The sequence below is a fragment of the Pimephales promelas genome, chromosome 24, assembly GCF_988280905.1.
Source record: "Pimephales promelas chromosome 24, fPimPro1.hap1.1, whole genome shotgun sequence".
In the NCBI taxonomy this organism is placed as follows: domain Eukaryota; kingdom Metazoa; phylum Chordata; class Actinopteri; order Cypriniformes; family Leuciscidae; genus Pimephales; species Pimephales promelas.
In genome coordinates, this window is record NC_142792.1 from 23,735,503 (window position 1) to 23,753,999 (window position 18,497).

The window sequence follows — 18,497 nt, forward strand, 5'->3', positions numbered from 1 at the left end:
CTGAGTATTGTTGCTGACCATGTCCATCCCTTTATGACCACAATGTACCCAACTTCTGATGGCTACTTTCAGCAGGATAATGCGCCATGTCATAAAGCTGGAATCATCTCAGACTGGTTTCTTGAACATGACAATGAGTTCGCTGTACTCAAATGGCCTCCACAGTCACCAGATCTCAATCCAATAGAGCATCTTTGGGATGTGGTGGAACGGGAGATTCGCATCATGGATGTGCAGCCGACAAATCTGCGGCAACTGTGTGATGCCATCATGTCAATATGGACCAAACTCCCTGAGGAATGCTTCCAGCACCTTGTTGAATCTATGCCACGAAGAATTGAGGCAGTTCTGAAGGCAAAAGGGGGTCCAACCCGTTACTAGCATGGGGTACCTAATAAAGTGGCCGGTGAGTGTATACTCTCTCCATACCTTAGTCGATAAACAAATTAATGAAAACAAAGGAAAAATTTTCTCATGCTTTGTTGACTTCAAAAAAAGCTTTTGACTCCATTTGGCATGAAGGTCTTTTTCTTCAATTAATTAAGTGTGGCATTGGAGGAAAAACATATGACATCATCAAATCAATGTACACAAACAACAAATTTGCAGTTAAAATTGATAGCAAACACACAGAATTCCTCCCTCAGAGTCGTGGAGTGAGACAGGGCTGCAGCTTAAGTCCCATACTGTTCAACACCTATATAAATGAGCTAGCGAGAGCTCTGGATCAGTCTGGAGCACCTGGCCTTACTCTACTGGACACTGAAGTCAGATGCCTTCTGTTTGCTGATGATGGCTTCTGGTGCTGCTGTCTCCCACTAAAGAGGGTCTACAGCCGCATCTAGACCTCCTGCACAACTTCTGTCAGTCATGGGCCCTGGCAGTTAACCCCAAAAAGACTAAAATAATGATTTTCCAAAAAAGACCCAGCCACCAAGACCAGCATCATAGTTTTAAATTGGACAACATGCTCATCGAACACACCCAGGACTACACTTACCTTGGCATAAATATTAGCAACACAGGAAATTTTTAAAAAGTTGTTAACAACTTGAGAGACAAAGTACGGAGAGCTTTTTATGCTATCAAGAGAAATATCCAAATTGACATCCCAATCAGAATCTGGCTAAAAATAATCAAAACCGTAATAGAGCCCATCGGGCTGTACGGGTGTTAAGTCTGGGGTCCACTCACAGACCAAGAGTTCACTAAATGGGACAAACATCCAATAGAGACTCTGCAGACCGAGCTGTGCAAAATCTTGCTACGTGTTCAGCGCAAAATCCCAAATAATGCCTGTAGAGCAGAATTAGGATTATACCCTCTTATAATTGCCATTCAAAAAAGAGCCATTAAATTCCATGCCCACTTAAAAAATAGCGATGAACAGACCCTCCATCACAAAGCCCCGACCTACCAAGAGCTGAAGCCAGAGAAGAACGCTCTAGGCCGAATGGTCTTAGAGCTCACGTCACAAACAGACAGTAAAAACATAGTAACCCCAAACCAAACAACTAAAACACAAAAAGAAAAATACTTCAAACATTGGACAGATGCAACAGCCAGACAGAGTAAACTGGAATGCTATTTGGCCCTAAACAGAACATATGAATTGGCAGGATACCTGAGTACAGTGAGCAACCCGAAACTGAGGAAAGTCCTGAGCATGTACAGACTCAGTGAACACAGTCTGAGCATTGAGACAGGCAGACACAGGCAGACCTGGCTGCCGAAGGAAGAGCGACTGTGCCCTCACTGCACAGAAAACCAAGTGGAGACAGAGCTTCACTTTTTGACATCCTGCCCCAAATATGCAAACATTAGAAACACTTTCTATCCCCTTTTCACAACCTACCAGAAAGACTTCCATCAGAAATGTAATATGGATAAACTTCCACTCCTGCTAGGAGAAAGCCCAGCGAGCTCTAACCTGGCTGCCAGATACGTGAGGTCCTGTCACGAAGAAAGAGCCTCCAGCAGGACAGAGACTACAAACTACACGCCTAGAGACACTGGGTAAATATTAGTAGATGAACTTTTTATTGCAATGTTTATCTCCACGTAAAAAAAAAAACAAAAAAAACTTCTATTTTATTTTTATTTATTTTTATAACTATTTACTTATTTATAATCTATAGTGTTATGAATGCTTTGGCAATCTAAAGATTTCTTTAACCATGCCAATAAAGCTATTTGAATCTTGAATGCAATCTAAACAAATCAATTACATTAAAAACAAACATGCAGGTTATCTTACCTCAAATATCAAGTCTTCACTACAGAACATGGCCATTCGTATTTCCAATAGTTTCCAACAGACTCATGAAACTAAAGTCCAATCAAACAAAAAAACAACAAGACAACCTCCTAACAATGGCTAAAAACAGTCTCTTACAGAGCATCGTGAAGAAAAAGCACAGCATCCACTGTGGATGGTTTTAATCCAATTGTACTTTTTCCAGCTGCACTGAAGTCACGCTCACTACTTCTGCTGCTGGCGGGACACTAAACACAGAACGAACCGGTTGTGCGGATCGCACCGCCGGGAAACCTGTGTGTGGGTGAGCAGACTGTCAGTCATGTCAGTGTGACAGCTTATAAAACGTCTTTCAATGTTTGCTTTTCAATAGTCATCTTCTCATATTTTATTCTAATTAATATCTAAAATGGGCTATAAAAAGGATAAGCCTAAAACAGACCAGAGGCCCGGCCCGTATGTGAACTGTGACATGAAAATTTGCCCGAAGCCCGGCCCTAGGAATGTAAATAAGTCGGGGCCCGTCGGGCTCGGGCTGAAATGCAGGCCTCTAAGATGAGGTGAGATTTGTATTAAATGGATGTTTTATCCAGCTGATGTGGGCGTTTTCATAGCTTGCCTCAACATTAGTGTTTGAATAGTGCGCACTTTCAGTGGGCATGGTCACTTTACGCTATAATTAGGTGAAAGGAAAAAGACGAGTATTTACTGAGTTACAGTTCATTTTTTGGACGCATTTCAGAATAAACACTGACAGAGAAAAGGCAAAATATGCATCATGTTTATTTTGCTTTGTTTTTATTGTGAGTATCCACACAAAAAAAATCTGTTGAGAAAAGCATCCTTGCAAAAAACAAACAAACAAAAAAATGCATTTGAGCAGATAATCATATTTGGCCCACATTCAGTTGCGATGTGAACGTAGCCTTAATTTAACGCATATCCGTATTTTCTGGTGCCATTTTAAATTGCCAAGCCATTTGAAATGCTTCCCACAAAAAGAACATGAATAAGTTCTCACATATGCATGACTTTTCATATGTATTTTTAAGTGTGATGGCAAAAGAAATTGTTTATGACACCGATCACAATTAAATGATCTTCCACTGGAGTGGATGAGCAGATGATTTCTAAAATTGCTCATTTTTGTAAACCTCTTGCCACACTCTAAACACTGCATTTTCTTTCCAGAATGAGTTTGCAAACTAAGTTTTAGGTCTCTTTGACATGTGAAACTCTTCTTCCGCTGAAGACGGGTGACGGGCTTATCTCCAGTGTGAACTCTCAAGTGATCCTTAAGGGTTGTTTTGAATCGGAAAATTTTTCCACACTGGGGGCATTTATAAGGCTTCGTTCTGTTGTGTCCAAATGCAAGATGCCTGTTAAGGCTTTTAAGGCTACGGCAACATCTTCCACACTCATGACATATGAAACAGTTCCCTGTTAAGTGAAGCCTTGTGTGCCGAGTAAGAGTTGCTTGACGTCTGAAACTCCTTCCACACTGATCACATGTGAATGGCCTCACTCCAGTGTGACGGTTCATGTGATATTGAAGATTTTGCTCCCGTGCGAAGCCCTTCCCACACAGTTTGCAAGTGAAGGGACTCTTTCCAGTGTGACTTTTCATGTGGGCATTAAGGGAATTTTTATATCTGAAACTTTGTCCACACTGAGGGCATGTGTAAGGCTTCTCTCCGCTATGAATTCTCATGTGGATTTTAAGGTATCCTTTTTCAGTGAAACCTCTTCCACACTGATCACATTCAAAACAGTTCTCTCTTGAGTGAATCTTTGTGTGCAGAGTAAGGGTTGCTTGACGTCTGAAAGTCTTTCCACACTGATCACATGTGAATGGCTTCTCTCCAGTGTGACTGTTCATGTGATATTGAAGATTTTGCTCCCGTGTGAAGCCCTTCCCACACAGTTTGCAAGTGAAGGGACTCTTTCCAGTGTGACTTTTCATGTGGGCATTAAGGGAATTTTTATATCTGAAACTTTGTCCACACTGAGGGCATGTGTAAGGCTTCTCTCCGCTATGAATTCTCATGTGGATTTTAAGGTATCCTTTTTCAATGAAACCTCTTCCACACTGATCACATTCAAAACAGTTCTCTCTTGAGTGAATCTTCATGTGGTTATTAAGGTTTTGTTTACGGCTAAAACTCTTTCCACACTGATCACATCTGAATGGCTTCTCTCCACAGTGAATGTACATGTGATATTTAAGGTTTAGTGCTACCGTGAAACACTTTCCACACAGTTTGCAAATGAAAGGCCTCTCTCCGGTGTGAATTCTCATGTGCCTGGCTAGGGCTCCTTTATGAGAGAAACTCTTTCCACAATTTTGGCAAGTGTAAGGCTTCTTTTCATCGTGAATTCCCATGTGGACTTTAAGGTTTCCTTTTTGAGTAAAACTCTTTCCACAATGTTGGCAAGTGAAAGGCTTCTCTTCATTGTGGATTCTCATGTGGACTCTAAGGTCTTCAGGTTTATTGAAACCCGTTCCACACTCAAAGCAGGAGAAAGCATTCTCTCCATTGTGGATTCTCATGTGGACTCGGAGGTCTTCGGGTTGATTAAAACCCGTTCCACACTCCAAGCAGGTGAAAAAAAATCCAGTTCCTGTTTTCTGAGATTTTTTTTGTGCAGAAGTCCTTTCAATTTGCGAGGAACTACATGATTTTTCTTCTCGCGCTTTGAAAGCATTGTTTCTCTCATACTGATCTTTCTCTTCCATTTCATTCAGGATTTCACCCTCCTCTTTCAGTGGCATTTCTCGAGTTATGAGAGCATTATGTTTCTCTTCCATTTCCATCAGGACTTCACTCTCATCTTTCAGTGGCATTTCTCCATTGTGGATTCTCAAGTGGACTCGAAGGTCTTCGGGTTGATTGAAACCCATTCCACACTCAAAGCAGGTGAAAATAAATCCAGCTCCAGTCTTCTTAGCTCCTTTTCGTGAGTAAGTCTTTCCAGTTTGTGAGGAACTAAATGATTTTTCTTCTCGTGCTTTGAAAGCATTGTTTCTCTCATACTGATCTTTCTCTTCCATTGCATTAAGGATTTCACTCTCCTCTTTCAGTGGCATCAGGCCTAAGGCAAAAAACAAACAAATTCAAGTTAACCCCAGTTTAATGGGACAAAGCAACAGACATCAAAACATATAGACATGCAAAACATCAAAAACCAAACTAGGGCATCAAACCCAAAAACATGTATGCTAGATCCCATAGCATCTAAGCTACTGAAAGAGGCATTTTCTTTAATATCAGAACCTCTTCTCAATTGTCAACTATTCACTTTATTTCAGAGACGTCGTAAAAACATTTAAAATGGCAGTTATCACACCCCTTACCAAAAAAACAAAACAACATTTTTGCCCAGGGGGACTTGTTAATTAGAGACAGATCTTAAATCTGACATTGATGTCTAGAGTATTAGAAAAATATTCTCTCCTCTATAAGTCATGCAAAGTAATCGTATGTGTGAAAAATTCAGCCAGTATTTAAGCCTTATTGCGGCACAGAAACTGACAGGGCTCACAAGTGTCACGTATTGAGCGTGACAGTCACTCATTTTGGTCTTTTGGAATCAGACAGGAATCAAGCGCATCTCCCCTGCTTTTAATCGAGCCTGCCACTTATCAGTCAATCAAAAAAAGGAAAGGGCTACACAATTAGCCAATCAGAAAACAGCACTATTGTATCTGGGTAAGATTTAACGCAACAACCAATTAAAAAAAGCATTTACTGGAATTGTTGAGGTGATTCTGCAACAACAGGTGTGTTCGACTTCATGCAGCTCTGCGCAGACCGATCGACGGCTGACTTGAAACAGTGTATGCTGGTTAGAAATTTTAGCTGTGTCCCAATGTGAAGGCTGCATCCTTCGAAGGACCCAGCCTACGAAGGACACTCAGGACCCAGCCGACCCACCCTTCGGAGGACACTCCGAGTGTAGCCTTCGTGGGATTTCCTAATTGCGCAACCAGGTGTTCCCTATTACCGCTCCTGGCACCAAGCAACAGTGCGAGAGTACAGCTGCCACCCTGATCATTCATTTAATAAAATTGAGTAAACAGCTATGGAGACAGAATGTCTTTTTTGTTTTATATTTTACTGGAGGACATGGGAGCAGGTCTTGCTCTCATGTCTTCCAGTAAAATATAAAACAAAAAAAATGACAACTGCTTTTATAAAACGGTTGCCACACAATATTAAAGTAAAAAACAATATATTAGTGCAACTTTCATGTAGTTAAATCAATAAAAACATTCCTTCCGCCAGAAAAATATAGTCCCTGACCGTGAACAACAACGTTCCAATGTGTAATATGCAGGAAAGCTCAAATAAAAACCATTCTCAAACTTTGCCTCATTCTTTTAATTTTTTTACAACACAAAATTTGTGAAATTTCCTCACACAAATAGGCATAGCTTATCTCTCAGCAAAATAACAAATAAAATAAAAACACAAGGGCACATATTTTGATAGATAACAGTTAGGTCTTTAATCTAGTTATCAATTTAGCTGTTAAAATGCTGCTTAACAAGAGATACTTTATTTATTGTTGATTATATAAATTTATTTGAACATCTCCGTTTATTGTGCACGCATTAAATATTTGTCTCATTTCAATCGGCTCCACTGTGGTGATATTTAACGCGGTCCTCTTTAGTTGGGGCTCAGCGCTGTCAGCGGTGTTTTCTGTTGTAGCAAGAATGTCACTCCAGTGCTTTCTTTGTTTTAAGTTTGGCCTCCAGTAGCTCTGTAGTGAACTTTTACACTTATGTCCACTCACAGACATAATTTAAAAAGGCTAAAATGTTTAAAGTAAATTTCGATTTACTAGGTGGCATTTCGATGGATAAGTGGTTTGAGGAACAATTTGGAGAGACTTCTACAAATACCAACAGTCATGCTGAAGTGCTGAAATGTAACATTGATATATTCGAGAAGACTCGTAATGAAAAAAATAACGTGCAGCAAACCCAATGGGCAGTGAAATGCTTTGGTGACTGGTGTAGTGACAGGTGTGTTGGGATCAAGCGCATCGGACAGTTTTATGGTGCTTAAATCTTTAGTAGAAATCGGTGTGTGATGCTCCGTTTTATCACGACCCTCTCTTCTCATTGTCTTTACGACTCCAACGAAAACATTATTGGATGAGGTAAATTCGCTGTCTCTCGTCAGACACCAGAGCTGTGTCTGAAATCGCTCCCTATCCACTATATAGTGCACTATATCGGGTGTCGGCCATTTTGTAGTGGTGTCCGAATTCTGAGTGAACGACATCATTCCCTACATTCATTCACTACTTTTACCCACAATCCTCTCTGAATTCGAGTGTACATTCGATGTACACTGTCTGAAAAGCCCTATTTCCCACAATCCAATGCGGAGAGAACTGAGCGCGCATGAAACATTACATCCAGTGGAGGATTTGAAAAATATCCGTTAATCGTCGTTTTGAACATAATAACGGTCGCCGGAGGGCGCTCGACGACACGTCATCTGTGAACGTGAGAGTTAATGTACAATTTCAGTCGATGAAACTACAAAGCTGGCACGGAGGTATAATTACAAAATAAAGTCATTATGATTGTAATTGTTGTTAATATTATTTTATAAAGTAGGTGATGTAAGATAAAAGGAGTTTTATCAGTACGCGTGACGAAGCCTTTTCTGCGACAGCTCCAACTCTCCGACGCACAGTGTAAACGTCAGCGTCCGAATTCACTCACTTCATCTCGTTCACTCCTTGCAGATATAGTGCACTCAAATGCCATACACTATATAGGGATTAGTGAATGAGTGAACGAGTGAGCGGTTTCAGACACAGCTCAGGACAAACTCAAAGGTGGATCATTCAGGAATCTGTTCAGACCCACACGTATAGCTACTGATCCCATAGCCTATTTTTCTCCTTTGGAGCTTCTGACAGTTCCGTAGAAGTCACGGATAAGTGCGTTGAGTTCCGTCTTGGTGATTTGTTTAAAATCTATGCAGCAATCCTTTTCACTACACCAGTCACCGAAGCATTTCACTTGAATGGCTGTAGCTAAGTTAGAGGAGGTTGACCATAGACTCGCAGCACTTCAACACGCATGTTTTTTCCGCTTGGCAAGCCGAACGGACGTGACATGGGGGCATAGCAGCATCGACAATTACATTTTTCATTCAATATTTGAGATTGTGAATAAATTTAGATAGAAATCGTGACACCCTTACAATCCAATAGAGAAAAGTTTAAGCTTTGCTTATATAAATAAAGAGATACCTCAATCAACACAAGTATGGAGTGCCACAGGGCTTAGTTTTAGGTCATTTGCTTTTCTCCTAGTACGCTACATCTGAGGAACATTACCAATACGCATAACTATCAGTGATGCGCGGGTTGATCCGAAATGAGCGGGTGCCTGCGGTCACCCGCGGTTACCAGCAGTTACGGGTCATCCAAAAATGTTTTTAATTATATTCGGGTCGCGGTCGGTCGGGTCGTTTGAAAAAAGATGCCAATTAAACATTTGTATTAGTACTAGACACAGTTTTTGATGAAATATACAGCCCTACACATTATTGGCTGAATAACTGGCACGAAGATAACACACACAAGCTCAGTCTAAACAGTTCTCGGTTCTATACTAGTGATTCGAGAACCGCTGTCCCTGTGCGTTCGGTATACGCAGTATCAGCTGCTCGTGCTGATCACTTCTCTCAACAGTGGCACCAACATGTCTCGGTTCAGTGAACTGTTGGAGTTACTGGAGTAAAATATAATTCAGGATATTGATTTATTTCGATTCGGAGGCGACTGTCAGGCATGTCTGAAAGTGAGTAACTTTAGTAACTTGTGGATCAGCACTGACGCAAGACACGAACTGTTTCGAACGATTCAGTTCGAGTGTACTGGTTCGACCGGTTCACTAAAAAGAACCGGTTCAAAAGAACGATTCGTTCACGAACCGGCCGTGTCTACGATGATCACTACAGTCTGCAGAGAGATGGAGGCGGCAAGAGAAAAGGTGAAGACTGGGGAGTGGAAGCTCCGCAAATACACAAATAGAAAGAGTAAAAGTGTGGGAGACGTTTGCTGAAATAATGAAAGATGATGACCAAAGTGCTGGCTTTGCCTTTGTTATGTGTAGGCCTACGTCTTCTTGCGATGCTGTGTTGTTACACGTCTATGGCCCAATAACGCTCCGATGAGCATTTACTACTTTTAAAAAAATGCGGTCAGGAAGCGGGTCGGGTACAATGTTTTTTTTTATACTTTTTTTGCGGTCCGAGTTGCGGGCGGGTAGCTGAAAACGTCGGTCGGTTGCGGGTTGTTTATACATTGACCCGCGCATCACTGATAACTATGTTATACCCCAACATATAAAATAATAATACTACCAACACATTTGATTTTCTTTATGTGTAACTTTAAAATAAACTCTTGATTTTTTGACAGTTATCTGCTAGTTGACAGTCGCCTGTAGTGCTTTCGGTGGTCAAGCTCAGATTTTCCCCAACGCAGGCGCCAACACAGTTATTATCTTTCATCAGCGCAAGTTCTTGTAGTTGCAGAGTTCAACTGTTCAATGCAGAGTGAACACACTTTCTTTGAAAGGGACTTCCGTATAGGGGTTAATTATACGCCATTATGAAATCGAAAGCGAGGCTCCGGTGGGAAGAACCCCAGAAGTACAGATAAACAATAATGCCTTGGACTACCAACCTGAAGCTGCTGCCGCGATTTACACTATTGGATGTTAATATTCAACATAGGATAAGTATTTAGTTCATTCCTGCTTCTTTTTTTACTTTCTGAATTACATATAAAAAAATATTTTTAATTTATAAATTAATTTCACTGTATAGTTTATAGTAAGAAAGAAATGTATGTACATTTTTAGAAGAACTAATTTCTATATTAATCACATCAATACCCCAGCGCATTCGCGACTCTCCTATGATCAAAGGCGACACTTCCGGTTTTCTTCCCACCAGAGCGATTTCAAAATGGCGGCAGCATGAAATCAGCGTATTACTTGTTAAGCTACATTCATATTTTTTCTTTCTAATATATTGTGTAACATAACAACGGATGCCCAACTTTGACTGACCCATGTCAAATAAAACCACTTTAAATGGGACACATGATATTCTTCATTAATAACATTCATTTCTGTGTAAATAAAATTTTAATAAAGATGAAATTAGAGTTTAGCTTTGAGAATGAAACCAACCTGTTTGTTCCTCAGTTTCTTCTTGTTTCACACTGAATACTTCTTCAATCTTTATTTCTCCACTCTCCTCTTTAATAAACGCCATCTTTATAACAGTGTCACAGTTGCTTCTCCAGGAGTTTTTCCTCTGTTTAGACACTCTGTCAAGTTAAAGATGAGAAAAATTAGCAGAATGAAAAATGAATCCAAATTAAATCTCTGTGTGTTTCTCAATCAGCTCCTTATTAATCAGTTCATTGGAGACAGTCAACGGTAATGGCTTTAAATTACATGATTAGCCAAAAAAAACTCAAAACGAACATTAGATGTTTTTTTTAAACACAAACTTTGCAGACACTATACATGTAGTTGTATTTAATGATTTGTAGATTTCATAAAACAGACAAACAAAAACTAACTAGCAGTAGAAATAAAAAAAAAAACCTAATAATTAAACAGACACCTACAATTTTGTTGTATTTAATGACTAATTCATTTATTTAAAAATCTTGTTACTTGTTAATAAAAGTTGTCAGTGTGTTCTCGTTGCATTTGTACTGCATTTACACCAGTCTACATCCTATGTCTTCAGCATGTGATGATTCAAGCGGTTCAAATCACTGAATCGTTTTGCTAGACTTATTTGGTTCATTTCACGTGGAGTTTTGAAAAGTTGTTTCTTTATCGTTACTTGCCAGTTCCCAAATTCATGTTTACGATAAACTGATTCATCGGGACCAAAACGAGAAACACCTTTTATTTTAACGTTAGCAGCTACTCATATGTGGACATTTGCTACTGACAAACAAAACGTTCATTAATGTTAGACACGCAATGCAATATTACATTAAATAATAATTCATACATTTTTGATCGTTAGTAAAACCTATACATTTGATTGAACGATTAGCATAGATTTAAACGCTTTACATGCTTGAAAACACAAACCTTTCTTCAGCCAGAATTACAACAGACGGATGGAAGGAAGCGGCGCAGCCTTATGACGTCACATCACCGACTAAAATAAAAGTCCTACTTTAAAGTTTAATGATAGCTGGCAATACATATATATATGAAGAGTTCAGATGCAAAAGCCTCTAAATGCCATTTGAAATTTTCTTCTTTAATGATGATTTTTATCAAACTTGTATATTTAAGTTCAGTAATTTCACTTAAATAACAATTAATAGGTAATTATCATTGCCATTTAAGTGAAATCACTGAACTTAAATATACAAGCTTGATAAAAATGATCGTTCTAGGAGAAAATTTCAAATGGCACTTAGAGGCTTTTGCATCTGAACTCTTCATATATATATATATATATATATATATATATATATATATATATATATATATACAATAAAGAAAAAAATATTATACATAATAAAGTAATAATTGTATACCTAACTCTTAAATCTTGTTTCTTTTAAATTTGTATCTTTTAACTATATAAACAGTATAAACACCCTTGAATCTTTTTAACCCTCTGGGGTTGTTCGGCCCAAATGGACCCGAAGCATTCAAATAAAAAAATGTTAAAAATCACAGCTTCTTCGGAATGGTCCGAAATTTGGTGACTTTGTTGGTATTTGGTATATGAAAACATACACAGCCACACACACTCACACACACAAACACACACACTTTTATACACTTTCACACTCAGAAATTCAGATTACATAAATCTGTTTTGAATTTTTAAAAATCACAGCTTCATCGGAATGTTACGAAACTAGGTGACTTTTATGGTATTAGGTATGTGAACACACACAAAAATTGGAGACAGGATGTGAACAGTCTAAGTGGTTGTAAAAAAAATAGTCACACTCAGGACCTTCGGGTTCAAATGGACCCCCATAGGAAATGTATGGGAAATTGTCAAAAATATGAAAACACAGATTATTCAATATGAAAACATAGACTGTTCAAATAGAACAGTCTATTTGAATAGTCTAAGTGGTTGTAATTTTTTTTTTTTTTTTTTCACACTCAGAACATTCGGGTCCAAATTACCCCCATTGGAAATGAATGGGAAATTGTCAAAAATATGAAAACAGTTTTTTTGTGCATACAATATACAAATCAGCCAGAATGCAGAAAAAAATGACTCAATGGTGAAGGGGTGAATCTCTGAAACATCAAGAGTGCAAAACAGGCACACACACACACACACACACACACACACACACAGAGAAAGATTAGATCAAAGGATGGAGTTCTACCCTAGTAACCTCCAGGCCTAATGCAGCACCTGTGCCAATTTTGAGTTACTGTTCATAGAATGGCCTATGTAAATAGTATGCAAATAATTTAAATATATGTTATGACTGAAAGAATTGCATTTTTTGAATTAAACATTGGGTAACAAAATGCTTTCCATTTGTTCTCTTTCCAATGCAATGTTCAGATTTGATTGTATAATAAACTTCAAATAAATTACCATCTTAAACTAACCAAACAAACAAAAAACAAGACAAAAATAGTTTTTGAGAATCTGTTTTATATATTTTAAAATAAACAACCTGAAAAACAATTAGTATTTGCAAAAATCACTAGAATCCCCAAGCCTTTCTACATAGAGCTGTACTGTATCCACTAATCCACTATAGTGGTAAAAATGTGCTATTGCGTGATAAAAATGCTCAGTGTGTCTACCAGATTACATCTATCTTTTTTCAAAAATTGCTTTCATGAGGCCTAGGCTTCACTCTAAAATGTAATACAGCTTTGATAAAAAAAAATAAATAAAAATAAAATAAAAAAAAAATTCTATTATGTTCAATGGGAAAAAATGGGTCATAATTATTGCATAAATATTAATTATAAATCATAAAATTATCTCAAAACACCAAAAAAGAAAAGAAAAAAATGTATAAAAAACAAGTAAAAAAAAAATTATGATTTTTTAAAAAAAAAAATGAATCCTGCCCTTTGGGTCCATTTGGACCCGAACACCCCAAGTGTGACTCTGAAAGGAACAACCCCAGAGGGTTAACCCTCATGTGGTGTTCGGGTCAATTTGACCCGGAGAAGATTTTCTTTTTCCTGAAAATACTAGTTAATGTTATCGCTTTGGACTGAAACTTAGTGACTTTGTTCCCAAGCGGTATAACGATATCTCATTTGTTTTTTTGAACATTTTCATATTTTTTTGTGGGAGTTCTGTTACCTTGTTACACTTGTGGTGTTCCCGGTCAAAAATGACCGGTCTATAAAAATAGCTTATAAATCACTCATTATACCATATTTTCACCCAATCTTGGATTCAATCTTTTTGTCAACTTGTTCTCTTTCAATTAGGACTGGTTTTATATTCCTGTTTGCATCTGATTAATCGTGGGCCTCGTTTGTCTGAGAGTAGGCATCTCATTTTTTGAGTAAAAAATAAATAATTTATGAATAAATTTGGAAATATGAAAAAAAAATTGTGAAAAAAATGGCTACTGTTCATCACACTAGTCTACTCTAATGTTTTACCAGGAATTTTGTTTTGAAACTTTTGTTTTGTAAAAAATATGGAACATAGTCACACTTGTGGTGTTCCCGGTCAAAAATGACCGGCCTATAAAAAATAGCTTATAAATCACTCATTATACCATATTTTCACCCAATCTTGGATTCAATCTTTTTGTCAACTTGTTCTCTTTCAATTAGGACTGGTTTTATATTTCTGTTTGCATCTGATTAATTGTGGGCCTCATTTATTTGAGAGTAGGCATGGTAAAAAATGGTCACAATGGGCTACCATTGAAAGTGAATGGGAGAGACTGAAAATAACAGAACAATTTAGTTTTCAGGAGCATGTTCATTATTTTCATGTACACATATGAGCATGTGTGCTTGCAAACATCGAGCCCTTGGACCTGTGCATGTATCGATACATTTATACACTGTTTACACCAGTGTTTTGACCGCGAACGACTAATGTTAGGTACAGATATTAGACAAAAACACGACGTCTCATGTTATATGTTGACAAACTGCACATAGAAACATTGTTCGCGATGTCTGCCGTAAGATATTCCCGTCTCGTCAATAACATGTAAGTTAGCACGTATTTGTTAAAGGGGAAATGAAACGTCCATATTTTCGCACTGGTAGTGCTAGTAACGTTAGCTACAGCCTACATATACTAGGAAAAAGTGTCTCCGCTCTGACATCCTTCAGGGAAAGCATCGCCGCTTCCACACGTCTAACTCCCGGCACAGCATGGTAAACGTGCGCGCCGGTGATGCAGAATTGACCACGCAACACATGCTCAAGATCAACCTCTTGACAACAGATGGACTCTGACACGGAGGGCATCGCAGGACAACAGCCACACTGACACCTGGTAAGTTAGCGTTGCAAACCCGCTCTCCGCCCCAAACCACCACTGACTGTTCTACACAGCAACGTAACTTACATGGTGTTGACGAGACGGGAATATCTGACGGCAGACATCGCGAACAATGTTTCTATGTGCAGTTTGTCAACATATAACATGAGACGTCGTCTTTTTGTCTAATATCTGTACCTAACATTAGTCGTTTGCAGTCAAAACACTGGTATAAACAGTTTGATGTCGCGATTTTCAATGCCCAGAGCCTGTTAAACTTGAGCCAACCAACCCCGTGACGTCACCTGCACAATGGCGGCGCCCTGGCGGTGAAAGATACAAAGTTTTTTCTTTTTTTCTTCTAAATGTTTACATTTGTAATGTTTCTTATATAATTGTTGATTATATTGGAAATCCATCTTGTAAATCATGTAAACTTGATTCACCGCTTCATTTCCCCTTTAACTCGTAACCTAATTGAAAAATTAATTGGCAAGAGTTTTGCCAGTTGATCGTGCGTCCGCCAGTCTCTCGTCCAGCTTTCACCCTCAGGCGAACGGTCAAGCCGAACGGTCAGACTGTTGGTCGTATTTTGCTATCCCTTGCTTTTCGAAATCCCTCATCTTGGGCTGAACAGCTTCATTGGGCTGAGTACGCTCATAATTCGCTCCCCTCCTCCGCAACGGCTCTCTCGCCGTTTCTATCCAGCCTCGGTTATCAGCCTCCTGCAAGCGCACTTGGATAAGAGTTCGCTCGGCTCTTTGTCATTCCCGTAGACGTACTTGTAGGGCTGCGAACCGTCTTCATGTCAAGAGCCCTAGATACGTTTGCGGGCAGAGGGTCTGGTTATCGACTTCTAATCTTCCTCTCCAATCAATTTCTCGCAAGCTTGCACCTCGTTTTAATGGACCTTTTCATGTGTCTAAGATCATTAGTCCTGTCGCGGTCCAACTAAAGCTTCCTAGTCATCTTCGTCGCATCCATCCTGTTTTACACTTTCGTGTATTAAACCGGTTATTCGTTCTCCTCCACCTAACTCTTCTCCCCCTGTTCATGTCGAGGGTACTCCTGTTTACACTGCTCGTAGACTATTAGATGTTTGTCGTTGGGGTCATGGTCAGCAATTTCGTGTGGACTGGGAGGGGTATGGTCCTGAGGAGAGGAGTTGGGTTCCCTCTCGCGACATCCTGGACCAGTCCCTTATTGATGATTTCCTTCGGTCCCGTCAACTCTCTCTGGCACAATCATGATCCTGGTTCTTTCTCTCTCATTATGTTGTCTCTTTCTATCTCATTACGTTGTTTCCTCATTATCTCTAGCACCCTCTCGTTATCCTCATCTTTTCCTCATCAGCTGTTTCACTAGTTGGAGCTCTCGTCTCCCCCTCACCTGTATCCTTTTCCTCTTGATTAGTGTCTCTATTTCTTCCCTCTCTTCTTTCTTGTCCTTGCCTGAGTATTGCATTATTGTGTGAGAGCTTATGTGCCTGCTAACAATATTGTCTTTTGTCCTGTCTTATGCTGGGCTTACACCAAAGGATTTTCACAGTCCCAGACTAAAGACCGGCAGTCTTCAGGAATCTCACTGGAGTCTCGGCGCGCTCCCGTCGCCTCAATCTTTAAATTTGAGGTGATAATCTGCAGTCGACGACCCGATTTATGCAAGTCTTTCTCTAGTCTTTCATATCACCGGGGACAGTGTGCCTGTTAAGAGTGCGCGCTCGTGAGCAGGAGCGGGCATAAGATGGACACGAGCGCGAGTTCACGGTCGAATTCAATAACGTGGAGCGTTGTTAACCAATTTATCCAAGGCGCTTGATATAAGGCGCACTGTTGTTTTTTTAGAAAATTAACGGCTTTTAAGTGTGCCTTATAGTGCGGAAAATACGTTAAAGGGCCTATACCCTATATATATATATTTTCTATTAATTTGCTGCTCTTATGCGCAGTTGAGTGTACAATACAGGTTTACTTTGTGTGTCGCATAAGGTGTACTTCTGTTGCTTGCAAACAGACTCTTCTGAGGAGACAGGGATTTCCAAATGTGTTGCTCTGATTCCAATGCATGAATACACTTCAGGCTCACTCTCGCTCGTATCCAAGGTAAATCATCAACGCTATCATCCCTTACAAGTGTTTTATTTAACTGAATTCATCACAATAAGGACACATGCGCAGTATACTTTACTTCCTGAACAAGTGCGCGCCCTAATCCGTGTTGCTTTCACATTCACGCAACCGCGGCACTAGAATGATGGGAGGAATTTGGTGGGAAGCTAAAATAATCTAGTTATAGTCTTGTAAATAGTGTCACTACAAGATTCAGTGTTTGTAAAATCTTTAGTCTGAGACTAAAAACTCTGAACCCAAAGTATTTAGATGTGAGCTGATAATCTTATAAAGTCTTTTCTAAATCTTTTCAAAGTCTTTTGGTGTACGCCCGGCATTAGTCCAGTCGTGTCGGAGAGCTGATTATTGTATATGAGCCTTTGATCTGAGCCGGAGAATCACCGCTTGCCTCAAGTCTGCCTAGAACGCCAAGAGCCTGTTCTCTTCTCATCTATATGGAGATCTCATCTAATTTACATCTTCAAGACAGATTCTATTTACATTAATTCTTCAAGCAGAGTTTTTATCTGAATGAGTCCCTTCTTCAAGAAGTTCTAAGTTCTTATTGTGCATTTCTGTGTTAATCGATCTCCTGGCAAGCATTTTCTCATTAAACTGCTCAATTTCTCCGCACCTGTTGTCTGACTCACCTTCCTCATGACAACCTCCTGAGTCCCAACATGGCACCTGAACTACCAGAAGTCTAAGATATTTTAGAGAAACCATCCACATGAACTGGACCAGTTGAGTAGAAAATGGAATGATTGCACATTCAAGCAGAGAGTGGTAAGAATTTTAACTTGGTGGTGAAAAATGTCTATATTGTTCCAGAAATTATTGTAAATTTAACAAAAATCTAAGTTAATGTTGAGCTCTGAAATGTTAGTTTTTTGTTTGTTTGTTTTAATTATGCATGATATTTTGCCCTTCTGTCCCATTCAGTATTTCAAATTTGCTCATAGCGCTGGGCTCTATATTGAATTTGTACTATCAAAATACTTTTATTATCAGATTACCGCCCTGAGCCTCCGGGGAGGCAAACGCCTGAAGATTTTGTACACAGAGCAATGCGAAGAATTGGAACAAATGCACTATGGGGGAATTACAGCTATGGGTCGCAATGGCAAAAAAAATTCCAGGAAATGAAAATATGCAGTGTGATTATTTATGTTCATTAATGTTTTATTTCAACCACATTTCTAGCAGGTCTTTTAAATCAATAAGTGCTTTTAAAGATTTGTAAAAACACTAAAGTACATTGCACTATTTGTATCTTCAGGGTTTTGTCTAACCCTAACACTATATTGTTTCAACTCAAAAATACCGACTCAAAAATCAAAATGGGTAAAGTTGTTCCGCAACAGTACATAAGGGTTAACAAAAGAAAATGTAAACACTGAGAATTTACAGTCTCCGATGCCCATATATGGCAGAAAAAGAGATTAAAATCTGTACAAACATAATTCTATACCACTGCAATATCTCATTGACGTATCAGATTCTGACCATGTTTAATTGTTTATCCCCATATTAAGAAAATGTATGTGATAACACATTGTTTTCTACATTTTAACACCGTCTTTTCTGTATACAGGCAGA

The 18,497-nt window shown here is 39.0% G+C and overlaps 1 protein-coding gene across 2 annotated transcripts; it reads right to left on the bottom strand.

The window, feature by feature from the left end:
- Window positions 1-3,017: 3,017 nt before the first annotated feature.
- Window positions 3,018-11,499, bottom strand: LOC120467000 (uncharacterized). Of its 2 annotated transcripts, XM_039655733.2 has the most exons (3): window positions 11,418-11,499; window positions 10,491-10,630; window positions 3,018-5,350 (listed from the first exon to the last, which is right to left on the bottom strand). In XM_039655733.2, exons 2-3 carry the CDS (start codon window positions 10,573-10,575, stop codon window positions 3,162-3,164), a joined length of 2,274 nt encoding a protein of 757 aa, XP_039511667.2. In that variant the 5' UTR covers window positions 10,576-10,630; window positions 11,418-11,499; the 3' UTR covers window positions 3,018-3,161. The 2 variants fall into 2 exon arrangements, with proteins under 2 accessions (XP_039511667.2, XP_088983005.1); XM_089126879.1 differs by lacking the exons at window positions 10,491-10,630; window positions 11,418-11,499 and adding an exon at window positions 6,008-6,335.
- Window positions 11,500-18,497: the final 6,998 nt, after the last annotated feature.